Source organism: Suncus etruscus, chromosome X, assembly GCF_024139225.1.
Source record: "Suncus etruscus isolate mSunEtr1 chromosome X, mSunEtr1.pri.cur, whole genome shotgun sequence".
Lineage (NCBI taxonomy): Eukaryota > Metazoa > Chordata > Mammalia > Eulipotyphla > Soricidae > Suncus > Suncus etruscus.
The window spans coordinates 31,548,162-31,562,917 of NC_064868.1; the positions used below are offsets into that span (position 1 = coordinate 31,548,162).

Here is a 14,756-nt window from a genome sequence, read left to right on the forward strand (position 1 = left end):
GGGAGATTACCGAGACTACCCTACTGAAGTGTTAAGATTGGGTAGGACATCACTTTGTAATAGAACTATTCTTTAGTAGATGTCCAAATTACTGGTTTTACAAACATGCCTATAAGATTCCACCAAAAAATAAAAGAATAAAGATAGAAGACATGGGCGCATATGCAAGAAAAAGTGTATACCATAGCACCTACTAAGTATAGCAGGCAAGAAAATTTGCTTCTGAAAGAAATATCCTCAAATAGAGTTTTCTCCCTCTGACTTATTTCACTCAGCATATAAATTCCACGTACATCCATGTATAGAAAAATTTCATGACTTCATCTCTCCTGATGGCTGCATAATATTCCATTGTCTATATGTACCACAGTTTCTTTAGCCATTTATCTGTTGAAGGGCATCTTGGTTGTTTCTAGAGTCTGGCTATTGTAAATAGTGCTGCAATGAATATAGATGTGAGGAAGGTATTTTTGAATTATATTTTTGTGTTCCTAGGGTATATCCCTAGAACTGGTATAACTAGATCACATGGGAGTTCAATTTCCAATTTTTTAGAAATCTCCATACTGTTTTCCATAAAGGCTGGACTAGATGGCATTCCTACCAGCAGTGAATGAGAGTTCCTTTCTCCCCACCTCCTAACCAGCACTGCTTGTCCTTATATTTTGTGATGTGTACCATTCTCTGTGTTATGAGATGGTACCTCATTATTTTTTGCAACTCCCTGATGATTAGTGATGTGGAGCATTTTTTCATGTGTCTTTTGGCCATTGTATTTCTTTTTTTTTCTTTTTTTTTTTTTTTGTTTTTGGGTCACACCCGGCAGTGCTCAGGGGTCACTCCTGCCTCTATGCTCAGGAATCACTCCTGACAGGCTCGGGGGACCATATGGGATTCCGGGATTTGAACGACCTTCTGCATGCAAGGCTAATGCCTTTATCTCCATGCTATCTCTCAGGCCCCCATTTGTATTTCTTTTTTTTTTTAATGCATAATTTTTACTTAAACACCTTGATTACATACATGATTGTGTTTGGGTTTCAGTCATAAAAGGAACACCACCCATCACCAGTGCAACATTCCCATCACCCAAGTCCCAAATCTCCCTCCTCCTCACCCAACCCCCGCCTGTACCCTAAACAGGCTCTACATTTCCCTCATACATTCTCAATATTAGGACAGTTCAAAATGTAGTTATTTCTCTAACTAAACTCATCACTCTTTGTGGTGAGCTTCCTGAGGTGAGCTGGAACTTCCAGCTCTTTTCTCTTTTGTGTCTGAAAATTATTATTACAAGGGTGTCTTTCATTTTTCTTAAAACCCATAGATGAGTGAGACCATTCTGCGTTTTTCTCTCTCTCTCTCTCTGACTTATTTCACTCAGCATAATAGATTCCATGTACATCCATGTATAGGAAAATTTCATGACTTCATCTCTCCTGACAGCTGCATAATATTCCATTGTGTATATGTACCACAGTTTCTTTAGCCATTCGTCTGTTGAAGGGCATCTTGGTTGTTTCCAGAGTCTTGCTATGGTAAATAGAGCTGCAATGAATATAGGTGTAAGGAAGGGGTTTTTGTATTGTATTTTTGTGTTCCTAGGGTATATTCCTAGGAGTGGTATAGCTGGATCGTATGGGAGCTCGATTTCCAGTTTTTGGAGGAATCTCCATATCGCTTTCCATAAAGGTTGAACTAGACAGCATTCCCACCAGCAGTGGATAAGAGTTCCTTTCTCTCCACATCCCCGCCAACACTGTTTATTCTCATTCTTTGTGATGTGTGCCATTCTCTGGGGTGTGAGGTGGTATCTCATCGTTGTTTTGATTTGCATCTCCCTGATGATTAGTGATGTGGAACATTTTTTCATGTGTCTTTTGGCCATGCGTATTTCTTCTTTGTCAAAGTGTCTGCTCATTTCTTCTCCCCATTTTTTGATGGGGTTAGATGTTTTTTTCTTGTAAAGTTCTGTCAGTGCCTTGTATATTTTGGAGATTAGCCCCTTATCTGATGGGTATTGGGTGAATAGTTTCTCCCACTCAGTGGGTGGCTCTTGTATCCTGGGCACTATTTCCTTTGAGGTGCAGAAGCTTCTCAGCTTAATATATTCCCATCTGTTAATCTCTGCTTTCACTTGCTTGGAGAGTGCAGTTTCCTCCTTGAAGATGCCTGTAATGTCCTGTAGTGTTTTGCCTATGTGCTGTTCTATATATCTTATGGTTTTGGGGCTGATATCGAGGTCTTTAATCCATTTGGATTTTACCTTTGTACATGATGTTAGCTGGGGGTCTAAGTTTAATTTTTTGCAAGTGGCTATCCAATTGTGCCAACACCACTTGTTGAAGAGGCTTTCCCTGCTCCATTTAGGATTTCCTGCTCCTTTATCAAAAATTAGATGGTTGTATCTCTGGGGAACATTTTCTGAGTATTCAAGCCTATTCCACTGATCTGAGGACCTATCCTTATTCCAATACCATGCTGTTTTGATAACTGTTGCTTTGTAGTACAGTTTAAAGTTGGGAAAAGTAATTCCTCCCATATTCTTTTTCCCAATGATTGCTTTAGCTATTCGAGGGTGTTTATTGTTCCAAATGAATTTCAAAAGTGTCTGATCCACTTCTTTGAAGAATGTCATGGGTATCTTTAGAGGGATGGCATTAAATCTGTATAATGCCTTGGGGAGTATTGACATTTTGATGATGTTAATCCTGCCAATCCATGAGCAGGGTATGTGTTTCCATTTCCGTGTGTCCTCTCTTATTTCTTGGAGCAAAGTTTTATAGTTTTCTTTGTATAGGTCCTTCACATATTTAGTCAAGTTGATTCCAAGATATTTGAGTTTGTGTGGTACTATTGTGAATGGGGTTGTTTTCTTAATGTCCATTTCATCCTTATTACTATTGGTATATAGAAAGGCCATTGATTTTTGTGTGTTAATTTTGTAGCCTGCCACCTTGCTATATGAGTCTATTGTTTCTAGAAGCTTTTTGATAGAGTCTTTAGGGTTTTCTAAGTAGAGTATCATGTCATCTGCAAACAGTGAGAGCTTGACTTCTTCCTTTCCTATCTGGATTCCCTTGATATCCTTTTCTTGCCTAATCGCTATAGCAAGTACTTCCAGTGCTATGTTGAATAGGAGTGGTGAGAGAGGACAGCCTTGTCTTGTGCCAGAATTTAGAGGGAAGGCTTTCAGTTTTTCTCCATTGAGGATAATATTTGCCACTGGCTTGTGGTAGATGGCCTTCACTATATTGAGAAAGGTTCCCTCCATTCCCATCTTGCTGAGAGTTTTGATCAAGAATGGGTGTTGGACCTTATCAAATGCTTTCTCTGCATCTATTGATATGATCATGTGGTTTTTATTTTTCTTGTTATTGATGTTGTGTATTATGTTGATAGATTTACGGATGTTAAACCAGCCTTGCATTCCTGGGATGAAACCTACTTGATCGTAGTGGATGATCTTCTTAACGAGGCATTGAATTCTATTTGCCAGGATTTTGTTGAGGATCTTTGCATCTGCATTCATCAGTGATATTGGTCTGTAATTTTCTTTTTTGGTAGCGTCTCTGTCTGGTTTAGGTATCAAGGTGATGTTGGCTTCATAAAAGCTATTTGGAAGTGTTTCTGTTTGTTCAATTTCATGAAAGAGTCTTGCCAAGATTGGCAGTAGTTCCTCTTGGAAAGTTTGATAGAATTCATTAGTGAATCCATCTGGACCTGGGCTTTTGTTTTTCGGCAGACATTTGATTACTGTTTTAATTTCATCAATGGTGATGGGGGTGTTTAGATATGCTACATCCTCTTCCTTCAACCGTGGAAGATTATAAGAGTCCAAGAATTTATCCATTTCTTCCAGGTTCTCATTTTTAGTGGCGTAGAGTTTTTCAAAGTAGTTTCTGATTACCCTTTGAATCTCTGTCATATCAGTAGTGATCTCTCCTTTTTCATTCCTGATACGAGTTATCAAGTTTCTCTCTCTCTCTTTCTTTGTTAGGTTTGCCAGTGGTCTATCAATCTTGTTTATTTTTTCAAAGAACCAACTTCTGCTTTCGTTGATCTTTCGGATTGTTTTTTGAGTTTCCACTTCGTTGATTTCTGCTCTCAGCTTTGTTATTTCCTTCTGTCTTCCTATTCTTGGGTCCTTTTGTTGAGCATTTTCTAGTTCTATTAGCTGTGTCATTAAGCTACTCAGGTAAGCTCCTTCTTCCTTCCTGATGTGTGCTTGCAAAGCTATAAATTTTCCTCTCAGTACTGCTTTTGCTGTGTCCCATAAGTTCTGAGAGTTTGTGTCTTTATTGTCATTTGTTTCCAGGAACCTTTTTATTTCCTCCTTGATTTCATCTCAGACCCACTGGTTATTGAGCATGAGGCTGTTTAACTTCTAGGTGTTAAAGTGTTTCTTCTGAGTCCCTTTGGAGTTCACAAATAATTTCAGAGCCTTGTGGTCAGCGAAGGTAGTCTGCAAAATTTCTATCCTCTTGATCTTATGGAGGTATGTTTTATGTGCCAGCATGTAGTCTATCCTGGAGAATGTCCCATGTACATTGGAGAAGAATGTGTATCCAGGTTTCTGGGGATGGAGTGTCCTATATATATCCACTAGGCCTCTTTCTTCCATTTCTCTCCTCAGGTCTAGTATATTCTTGTTGGGTTTCAGTCTGGTTGACCTGTCCAGTGTTGACAACGCCGTGTTAAGGTCCCCCACAATTATTGTGTTGTTGTTGATATTATTTTTCAGATTTGTCAACAGTTGTATTAAATATTTTGCTGGCCCCTCATTCGGTGCATATATGTTTAGGAGAGTGAATTCTTCCTGCTCTACGTACCCCTTGATTAATATAAAATGTCCGTCTTTGTCCCTTACAACCTTCCTGAGTATAAAGTTTGCATTATCTGATATTAGTATGGCCACTCCAGCTTTTTTATGGGTGTTGTTTGCTTGGATAACTTTTCTCCAGCCTTTTATTTTGAGTCTATGTTTGTTCTGACTATTCAGGTGCGTTTCTTGTAGGCAGCAGAAGGTTGGATTGAGTTTTTTGATCCATTTAGCCACTCTGTGTCTCTTAACTGGTGCATTTAGTCCATTGACGTTGAGAGAAAGAATTGTCCTGGGATTTAACGCCATCTTTATTTCAAAATTTGGTGTGTCTTTTGGGTAGTCTTGTCTTAGATTAGGTCTTTCAGTTTTTCTCTTAAGACTGGTTTTGTGTCTGTGAAGTTTCTGAGCTGTTTTTTGTCTGTGAAACCATGTATTCTTCCATCAAACCGGAAAGTGAGTTTTGCTGGGTATAGTATTCTGGGTGAAGCATTCATTTCATTCAGTCTTGTCACAATATCCCACCACTGCTTTCTGGCATTGAGCGTTTCTGGTGACAGGTCTGCTGTAAATCTCAGGGAAGCTTGCTTGAACATGATTTCCCCTTTTGATCTTGCTGTTTTCAGAATTCTGTCTCTATCTGTGGGATTTGTCATTGTGACTAGGATGTGTCTTGGGGTGGTTTTTCTGGGGTCTCTTTTGGTTGGTACTCTTCGGGCATGCAGGATTTGATCACATATATTCTTTAGCTCTGGAAGTTTCTCTTTAATGATGTTCTTGACCATTGATTCTTCCTGGAAATTTTCTTCCTGGGTCTCTGGGACTCCAATGATTCTTAAGTTGTTTCTGTTGATCTTATCATAGACTTCTATTTTCGTCTGTTCCCATTCTTAGACTAATTTTTCCATTGTCTGCTCATTTGCTTTAAGTTTTTTGTCCAATCTCTCCTGCTGTATGGAATTGTTATGTATCTCATCTTCCACAGCACCAAGTCTATTCTCAGCTTCTGATACCCTGTCCCAGAGCTTATCCATTTTGTCATTCACTTCGTTTACTGACTTTTTCAGTCCTGTTAGTTGACATGTTATTTCAGTTTGGAGTTTTGTCATTTCTGCCTTCATATTTTCTTGGTTCTTATTAGTGTTCTGTTCAACTCGATCCATGGTTTCTTGGAGTCTGTTGAGCACCTTCCATATTGCTAGTCTAAAGTCCTTATCTGAGAGGTTGATTAGTTGTTCAGTCATTATCTGGTCCTCAGAATTGTCATCTTCATTCTCTATGTCTGATGCTGGCCTGCGTTGTTTCCCCATTGTCACACTTGTATTGTGGGTTTTTCTACGTGTTGTAGTGGTATTCATTGTCTATATGATGTAGGCAGCACACTCCTCTGGCTCCTCCCTTTCTGGATGGGCTGACTTGCCTCTAAGGGAGGGGAGTCCTCCGTGGATGAAGCCTCACACTGGGTCAAATCTTAGGCCCGAGCATGCAACAGAGAAGACAGTCCAGAGAGAAATGTTTGCTTCTGTGATATAGCGCCGTTCTTAGTGTGATTTTTCCTTCTTGTTGCAATGGAGTTCTTTCCTTAGAAAGAGTGCACGGCCGCGTAGCGAAGCGGAGCGGCCGTGCTCCTCTGAGCCTCTTTTTGCCCCACTCGCAAGAGTTTCACGCAAGAGGACAGTAGACAGACATAGACAGGTCACACTCACAGTCTTTCACAGCTGAGCCCCACTGGGCCGGTGTACTTTCGCGGATTTTCCCCGCCTGGTGTCACACACAGGGAGCCAGCTTTTGCAAAGGTTAGCCGGTTTTTATGCTCTGAAGTCCCTCCCTGCTGTCCCGCTGCCTGCGGTCCCTCGGCATGGTGCCGGCCGTCCTGCCCCGGGCCCGCTGTCACCTCCGGCCCTGCAAGCCCGGGCGGGCGGGTCGATCCCTTGTATTTCTTTTTGAGGGATTGTCTATTCATTTCTTCTCCTCATTTTTGATGGGGTTAGATGTTTTTTCTTGTTAAGTTCTGTTAGTATCTTGCATATTTTGGATATTAGCTCCTTATCTTAATATAGTCCCATCTGTTTATAAGCACTGTTTATATGCATCTGTTTATATGCACTTCCACTTATTTGGCGAGTGCTGTTTCCTCCTTGAAGATGCCTTTATTCACAATGTTATGGAGTGTTTTACCTATGTGTTGTTCTATATACCTTAAGGTTTCAGGCCTGATATCAAAGTCTTTAATCCACTTGGATTTAACCTTTGTGCATGGTGTTAGATGGGGGGTCTGAGTTCGCTATTTTGCAAGTGGCTAACCACCAGTTGTGCCAATATCACTTGTTGAATAGGCTTTCCTTGCTCCATTTTGAATTTATTGCCCCTTTATCAAAGATTAGTTGACTGTATGCCAGGGGAACCTTCTCTGAATTCTAAAGTCTATTCTACTGATCTGACGATCTGTCTTTATTCCAATGCCATGCTGTTTTAATAACTATTGATTTGTAATACAGTTTAAAATTGGGAGAGAGATAGGCACAGAGTAGTCTCATTCATTTATGGGTTTTCAGAAAAATTAAGGACATTATTGTAATAATCCCAAGACAACAGAGATAAGAGCTGGAAGGACTGGCTCACAATGTGATGCTTACCACAAAGAGTAGTGGTGCAGTTAGGGAAATAACTACACTAACAACTATCATGACACTCTAAATGAGTGAGAGAAGTAGAATGCCTGTCTCAAATACAAGAAAGGGTCAGGAAGAAGGGACATTGTTAGTGTGAATGTTGCACTGGTGAAGGGGGGAGTGTTCTGTTTATGACTGAAACCCAACTACAATCATGCTTTTAATCATGACGCTTAAATAGATATTTCATATATTAAAAATATTACAGTTATCAGAAATGTATGGGAATCCTCGAAAAGTTTATCCAGTATTTTTAGAAACCATTTTTTCAGTGCTGTATGGTGTGACTGTTTTAAGAATGTGCACTGACTTAATCGACAAAGAATATCTGGAGACATTTCTGATAACACAGTATCTCCTCCAAAAGTAACCAGTCAATCTCATCATTCAATGTTGCTTTGATTTATATTGTGAGGTGTGTGAATTCATGTAAAGTCTATCAAGACAAGATAGATTTTTTTTAAGTGAAAAGAAATGAAGTGCCGATTTTGCATTTGAATATATTAAGCTAAAGAAATTGTTCAAGTGCCTTAAGTTTTCTTAGCTATTATTTATGAAGATGAACAGCTTTGCAGTCGGACCAAAGAAATTCATTAGATATGCTGGGAGGACTGCTGTTTCAGTACTCAATTTAGTTTGAAAATATGGAGGAAGGCACATTTTTAAGTTCACGTATTTTCAAAAGACACAAAATATGATAAAAATCATACTACTGTGTCTGTCCCCACCCAATGCCCATGGGTCAATTAATTTATTCTAACCATTTGTCATGGTAAATTATAATCATATAGTTGTGGTCATATGCTAGTATTCTTCGCCCAACAACGGCTATTTGTACTGGCTTCTTCGGCTTAAATGAAGCAACTTTAGGCAACTCACCAAAGTTTTTAAAAGGTAGCCAGTTCCTTTACCACCATGCACAGATGGCACTGAAATCTTTTTCATGCTTCTATTTTTCTATCACTTCAGAGCCTAAATTACCTCCACTGTTCCTTATTCCCTTTCTCTCCACAATCGGAATAACATTATGGTAGTGATTATTCATACTAATAATAAGTCAGTCCATTGCATTTTAAAACTGAGTTGCAAGAAAAGGTTGATTCAGTCAAAAAATAAAATCCACATCTAGACAGTTCATAGGACATTTTTTTTCAAAAGTTAATTTAGAGGCCAGCCATAGAGTACAAGGTGTAAGCCTCTTTCCTGGGTTCGATCTCTGCATCACATATAGTCTCCTGAACCACATTTAAAAGTACCAAGAGTACATCCTGAATTTACCCTGGGTATTACTACTACTCTCTACCCTACCACCACCAAAAAGGTTCATTTTTATTAAAGAGAGAACTACTATTCGATCTTAATAGCTCTACATTTTTCTGACTGTGTCCCCCATTCCTTTTTGTTTCCTTACTGTGGTCACTACCCTATTAGCATCCCCAAATCTCCTGCAGTCTTTGTTTCTATCTCTACCTTGACTCACTTTTCACCTGAAACTTCCTAAACTATTTTGGAGGCCACAGTGAGGCTTTTGGCCTAAGACTGAGAAATATTGTGGCAGATAATAGTGTATACAAACAGTCACAAGACCACACATGAGTGTGTGTGCATACACAATTCCCACTCCCTGCCCTCCATTCCACTGGAGGCTCGGAAGCAAACCGAGACTATTGCTACGTAGCTAATATTGACATCAGGAAATAGTTGTCCTTTGGGAAGAGTTGAAGACTCTGGTTTGTAGTTAAAGATTCCAGAAAGATGTTCAAATAGTCACGGATACCCTTTTAACTGTCATAGCTTTTACTAAAATATGAAGTATTTTTTTAAATGAAAATGCTAATATACAGCCGCTTGAAGCACATAGTCTTTATGGATAATTCATTGAAATGTTCACCAAGTATTCTTTAAGCCAGACAAATTCAAAACTCTCTTTCAAGTTTATAAATAATAGTTTTGCTCCAAACTCTTTTCACTAATTTTAAGTGTGCTCATGCATGAAGCCTATTCAATTCTAAGTGAGCCAAGCCATTATGCAAACTATGTTGAGCCTGGTTTGGGGTAGATTTATTTTTTAAGGAACAGAAAGCTGATTGAGACAGGAAGATCATGTCGGTGGTTAAAAAATTACATCTGTGTCTTCTTTAATGTTTTCATAAATCACTCTGTGCTGTCTGTTACTACAGACATATTAATGAGGAACTTCTATTTGGAATGTCACCTATTGTTTGTAAATATGATAGTACTATGGAGTAGGAAGGCAGAATTCATTTTTAGCAAACAAAAAATAGATCAATCCATGCCCTTTACACTTCTTTCTCAGAGAACAGGGTTTGGTGACAGAAGTGTTTTCTTGCCTAGGTGTGGCTAAAATGAAAAGAGCAATGAAAATTATGGTTTCTCTGGGCATATGAGAAAGTAACAAAGTGAGGCTCAAATTCTTCAGTTGCTGTTTGTTAAGAAATGTAAAAAATAGATCTCAAATACAGAGATGTTTATAGCTAAATTTCTATGGATATTTATACTTGATGTCTATAAGAATGATCTATCATCATATCTTCTGGTGATAATAAAATTATAGTTGCTGCATATTTGTTTTGCTATAATACTATTAATCAACCTATCAATCGATCCATGTAGAGAGAGATAAGCAAATATTGAAAATATTAATGGAGTGCTTCAACATAGCAGATGTTTCTCAATGTCCTTGGGGACACAGCAATGATTACCAGAGAATGTCCCAGATTTAATAAAGATTCTATTCTAGAGATTGACATCTAAGAAAATAAATAAAAAGGACTTACAAATAATACCAATTAGGAATACATTTTCCGAAAAGGTTGTAATATTATGATATGTCTTTGAGAAAAGTATTTAGATTTTTAATCCAGGGATTGTTTTCCAAGAATGGTGTATTTTAATCTTAAATTTGAAAGACAACATGGAAACACCACTTGAGGTTCAGAGGGAAGGTAATTTTTGGCATGAATAAATTCTAGAAAATTTTTCATTTGTATAGATAATAAAGCATTATCAGTTTCACCTAACCTTAAAACCAACTATTGCCCTAAGAAGGACTTCAGTTTTGTATGAATGCTCTCTCAAACAATCTATTTCCTTTTGAGCCAATATTTACTAATGCCCGATGCAGTGTTTTCATGTACCTCTCAATGCACACTTGAGATAAGGCATAAAAGAAGAACTTGGGGCAGGTTAAGATTTCCAAGTTCATTAACAGCATCTAAAAAACAACTCTCTTACTGTCTTCTGTGGACATTCTTGTGAGGGAGTTTTTACTAATGTTGTTAAATCATGTCTTCCTTAGTGGGAAGCTGTTGTCATAAATCTGTATAATCACTTTACTTTTTCCTTTCACCTTTTTTGAGTTAATTAACACAAGTACCCTTAATTATGTCAACCCTAACACACAGGTGATTTATGTTAAACTCTGGCTAATAAAAGTAGCAGGGAAAGCAGCAGAGAGCTAAAAGCTTGACTGACTCAGTAAGATGCAAGAAGCTGCTCAACAACCCCTGGCTGAAATGCACCTTTAAAAAAATGGGGGTTGTAAAATTAGTACAAGTTTATAAGTGTGCTTCACATGTATTTTTTCACTTTTTTCTCTCCAGTCTGTTATAATTGTCTCCATAAAATTTTCCCCAATAAATGATGTGTTAGATTTTATAGGAAAGGCAGTGTAAGTATTCCTAAACAGGGTGATTTAATAACATTTGAATATATAAGCTCACAATTTAAATAGAATAAAACTATTTTTGCCTTGAGATCTGGGATATGGTATAGTAGTTAGGGCTATAGCAGGGACTCAACCCAGGTTTGATTACTGACACTACAAGAACCACCCCCAAATATAACTGCTTTCAGTCCCAGAGGGCCCCAGTTTCCAGGAAAAATGAAAAACTAAGTGTCACAACATGAAAATTCAACAATATTGTCCAAAAAGAAGAGCTGGATATTTCTAGAGCTGGGAATCAACAACAACAAAAAAAGGTCTGCAAAATAATAAAAATTCCTAAAATAGCTTTAAAATATTAAAACAAAAGACTTACTTGCTTTGCTTTTCCATGCTAGCTACCCTGAGACATTCCCATCTTGAGTTTAGGAGATTCATTTGTTCTTGAACTTCTGTTTCTTCGTCTTCTGATAATTTCCCTGTTCCAATGAGCTGACTTCCCAACTGCAGAACGTTCCCAACACGTCCCTGATGGGATGTTAAATCCATCATGTACCCCTGACAAGGAAAGACATTGACGAAGGTAATGAATACTTAGGGAAATAATTATTTGTTCATTTTTGCTTTTGCAATTTTAATAGTTATCCTGATTATACTATATTCCTAGGAACAGTATTTTAATTTTACTTAGGAAGTCCGATATCATTTTTCCCATGTACATGAATTAAAGGAAACCATGGGCAAGGTCACCTTCAGCAGATTCAACCCCAAAATAAGGATTTGTGAACAAGTGCCAGGATAAAAACAGAAAACAAAACTAAAGAAGCAGGGCTAAAGGGATAGTTACAGGAGTGATGCTGCTTAGTTTGCATGTGACAGATCCTGCTTTTGTCCTCAGAATTGCATATGGTCCCCTGAATAGCACAATGTGTGGTTCAAAGTTCCCTACCTTTCTAGGAAAAATAAAGAAATCAATGCAGCAGGAAATAGGACTGAGAGAGCAGGGAAATAAGTGTGCATTTCAGGGACCAGAGAGATAAGATAGCACAGTAAGGAAGGTGTTTGCTTTGCATGCAGCAGCCAACCTGGTTTCAATTCCTGGTATTCCATATAGTTCCACAAGTTAGCCAGGAGTGGTTCCTGTGTGTACTGTTGGAGTAACCTCTGAGCTCCACCAGCTGTAGCCCAAGAACAACTTTCTTGTGTCACCCAGAAAATGTGTCCTAGCTGTGGAGAATTCAGTCACAACGTACCTGGGCAGTCTAGATTTGGAAGTTCTATGTCAGCATTTTCTGATACAAGAAAAGGGAGCTGAGTTGTCACACTCCTGTCAGAGATCTGGGTAGAATCGTATCTTAAAACCTTCAAATTCTCCAAAGGAGAACTTCAAAGGATGGCTAATAGAAACTCAATTTTCATGAGTCTTTCATTCCTGTCACCTCAAAATAAAAACTAAATTATCCAAAAAGGAAAACCTAACAGAGTAATTAAGGAATTAAAAAATTGTAAATAGGACAATTAATGATCCCTGCTTTAGGCATTTAGGCATTGGCAAGTTTTTTTACCTCATGAATATGAAACTGTTCTTTCACTTCTTCTACATTATTAGAAATCTCTCCTTGTGCTTGCAATGTGTCCTCTGCTGAAAGAAGCCATGAGAGCACTTCTTCTAAAGCTGTTTGATAACTGTCCAGGTTTACCTCTGTCCCCATCAATGAACTGCCAAAGGACTTTGCTTCAGGAGCATCCAAATGCTGCATAATAAAAAAAAATCAGATATTAAACAATTAGAACCTATTCAGACTGCTCTGGTACATTAGATGATAAATCTCATACGATACTTTAAATGCTAGAAATCCCCACTTGCATTATTAGAGACATGAAGAAGAGACACAATAGCAAGTCTGCATTTTAACATCCTTATAAATATACAGTCCTATTCCAAATGACATTCAAAATCCAATACAAATTATCATTTTATTAAGCTCTTCTTGAATCACTCTAAAGGGTAAATTAGTGCATTAACTCTTCATGTGGAATTTAAAATGCTATAACTTTTCATCCATTGCTATTTTTTCAATTCAATTTTCAATTCTTTTCATACATATACTTAGTATAATAAATGCATATTTTCAAAGGACTTCAAGGAAACATACCATTCCCCAAAACCCTATGTAATTAAATTAGTGTAATACCAGAAATAGCATCAGTATAAAATTAAGTGTGGGTAGAAAATAAATGTTTAAAGAAATACCTCACCTACACACATGAAATATCTAATAGTCTATAGAAGTCTCTAGACTTTTATAAATTAAACCATTATGTCCAGGAGATGGTGGCTAAAATAGCAAATCACTGTCCTTAAAGCCAAATATTAAGTAGTTGTTATGTAATTTAATTAGTGTGTTAGTGACATCCACAAAACTTTTGTTTAAATTCTTTGAGGAGCAATCAAGATGAGCAACATGAGTACAAACTTTCTACAGAAGATCTTCTACAGAAGATCATAGCAACCTATAATGGAACTCCTAGGAGGAAAGCACAAAAATGGTTCCATTTCCCTTAATCAACTAACATAGCTCAAAGATTTAAGAAAAAGCAGAGACTGGATAAATACTAATTATAAATTCCTAGGTATAGAAGTTATAGCTTCTTACCACATACTGGCAAGAAATGGAGACTTCAATTATTGGGGACATAAAAAGGTTTCAGGGTGCAATATTGACCTTAAATTGGGCTGTATTTGTAGAGATTCAGAAGCTATAGACACAGGAATATCAATACCCTGATAGAGGAAATAGAGGAAACTTGTGATGTTCTTATATCTGCTGTTTTAATCACAAAGGGATCACGAACAGTAGAAATTGATCAAATAAGAATATCTATAGATTTTTCCTAAAGATTTTTCCAAGCATACCCTACGATCATTATTTTCCCAGCCAGCCAGGAGATAACCAGAGAGGCCTTCCAAAATGCAAATCAACTGCACCGTAGGTCCTAGCCCCAATCAAGTGTCAGAAATCAGCACCAGCATTTTCTTAAAGCATCAAACATATGGCCACATGATAACCTTCCTCTATCATGTATATCTGATAACCCCAGAGATCACTCTGGCTAAGGAGAAAAGCCACTCCCCAGACTTCAAATGGAAATATGGTCAATGGGTAATGGGCAAAGTTTATAATCTGATGACTCAGTAAGTAACAGCCACTATGTAATCTCTCTGAAATGTAATTCAGAATGGAAATGTTTATCGAAGGAGCAATAGAATGTACAATCTATAAAACACAAAAGGCCTAAACACCAGAAGGCTAATCAACAGAATCAATAGTTACTGAGGAAAAAATTATTGAGGCACAGAAAACCTCCTGACAACAAGAAAAAAATTTAAAAAGCCTCAAAATAAATGAAATTTAACAGAAGATAATTTCAAGAGGAACAACATAAGGGCTGGAGCAGTAGTAAAGTGGGTAGGACAATTTCCTTGAACACAGTTGACCTGGTTCAATTCCTGGTATCCCACATGGTCTCCAAACACCAGAGCCAGGAATCAATCCAGAGAATCTCCAGGGAGGGA

The 14,756-nt window shown here is 37.8% G+C and overlaps 1 protein-coding gene across 1 annotated transcript in view; it reads right to left on the reverse strand.

The window, feature by feature from the left end:
* Positions 1 to 14,756, reverse strand: part of DMD (dystrophin) — a 2,686,579-nt gene that overhangs the window by 1,875,716 nt on the left and 796,107 nt on the right. Inside the window, exons 10-11 of the mRNA XM_049766737.1 lie at positions 12,745 to 12,933; positions 11,556 to 11,737 (exon numbers count right to left, since the gene is read on the reverse strand). Coding sequence (XP_049622694.1) covers positions 11,556 to 11,737; positions 12,745 to 12,933 — 371 coding nt within the window. The remainder of the gene's footprint in view (positions 1 to 11,555; positions 11,738 to 12,744; positions 12,934 to 14,756) is intronic.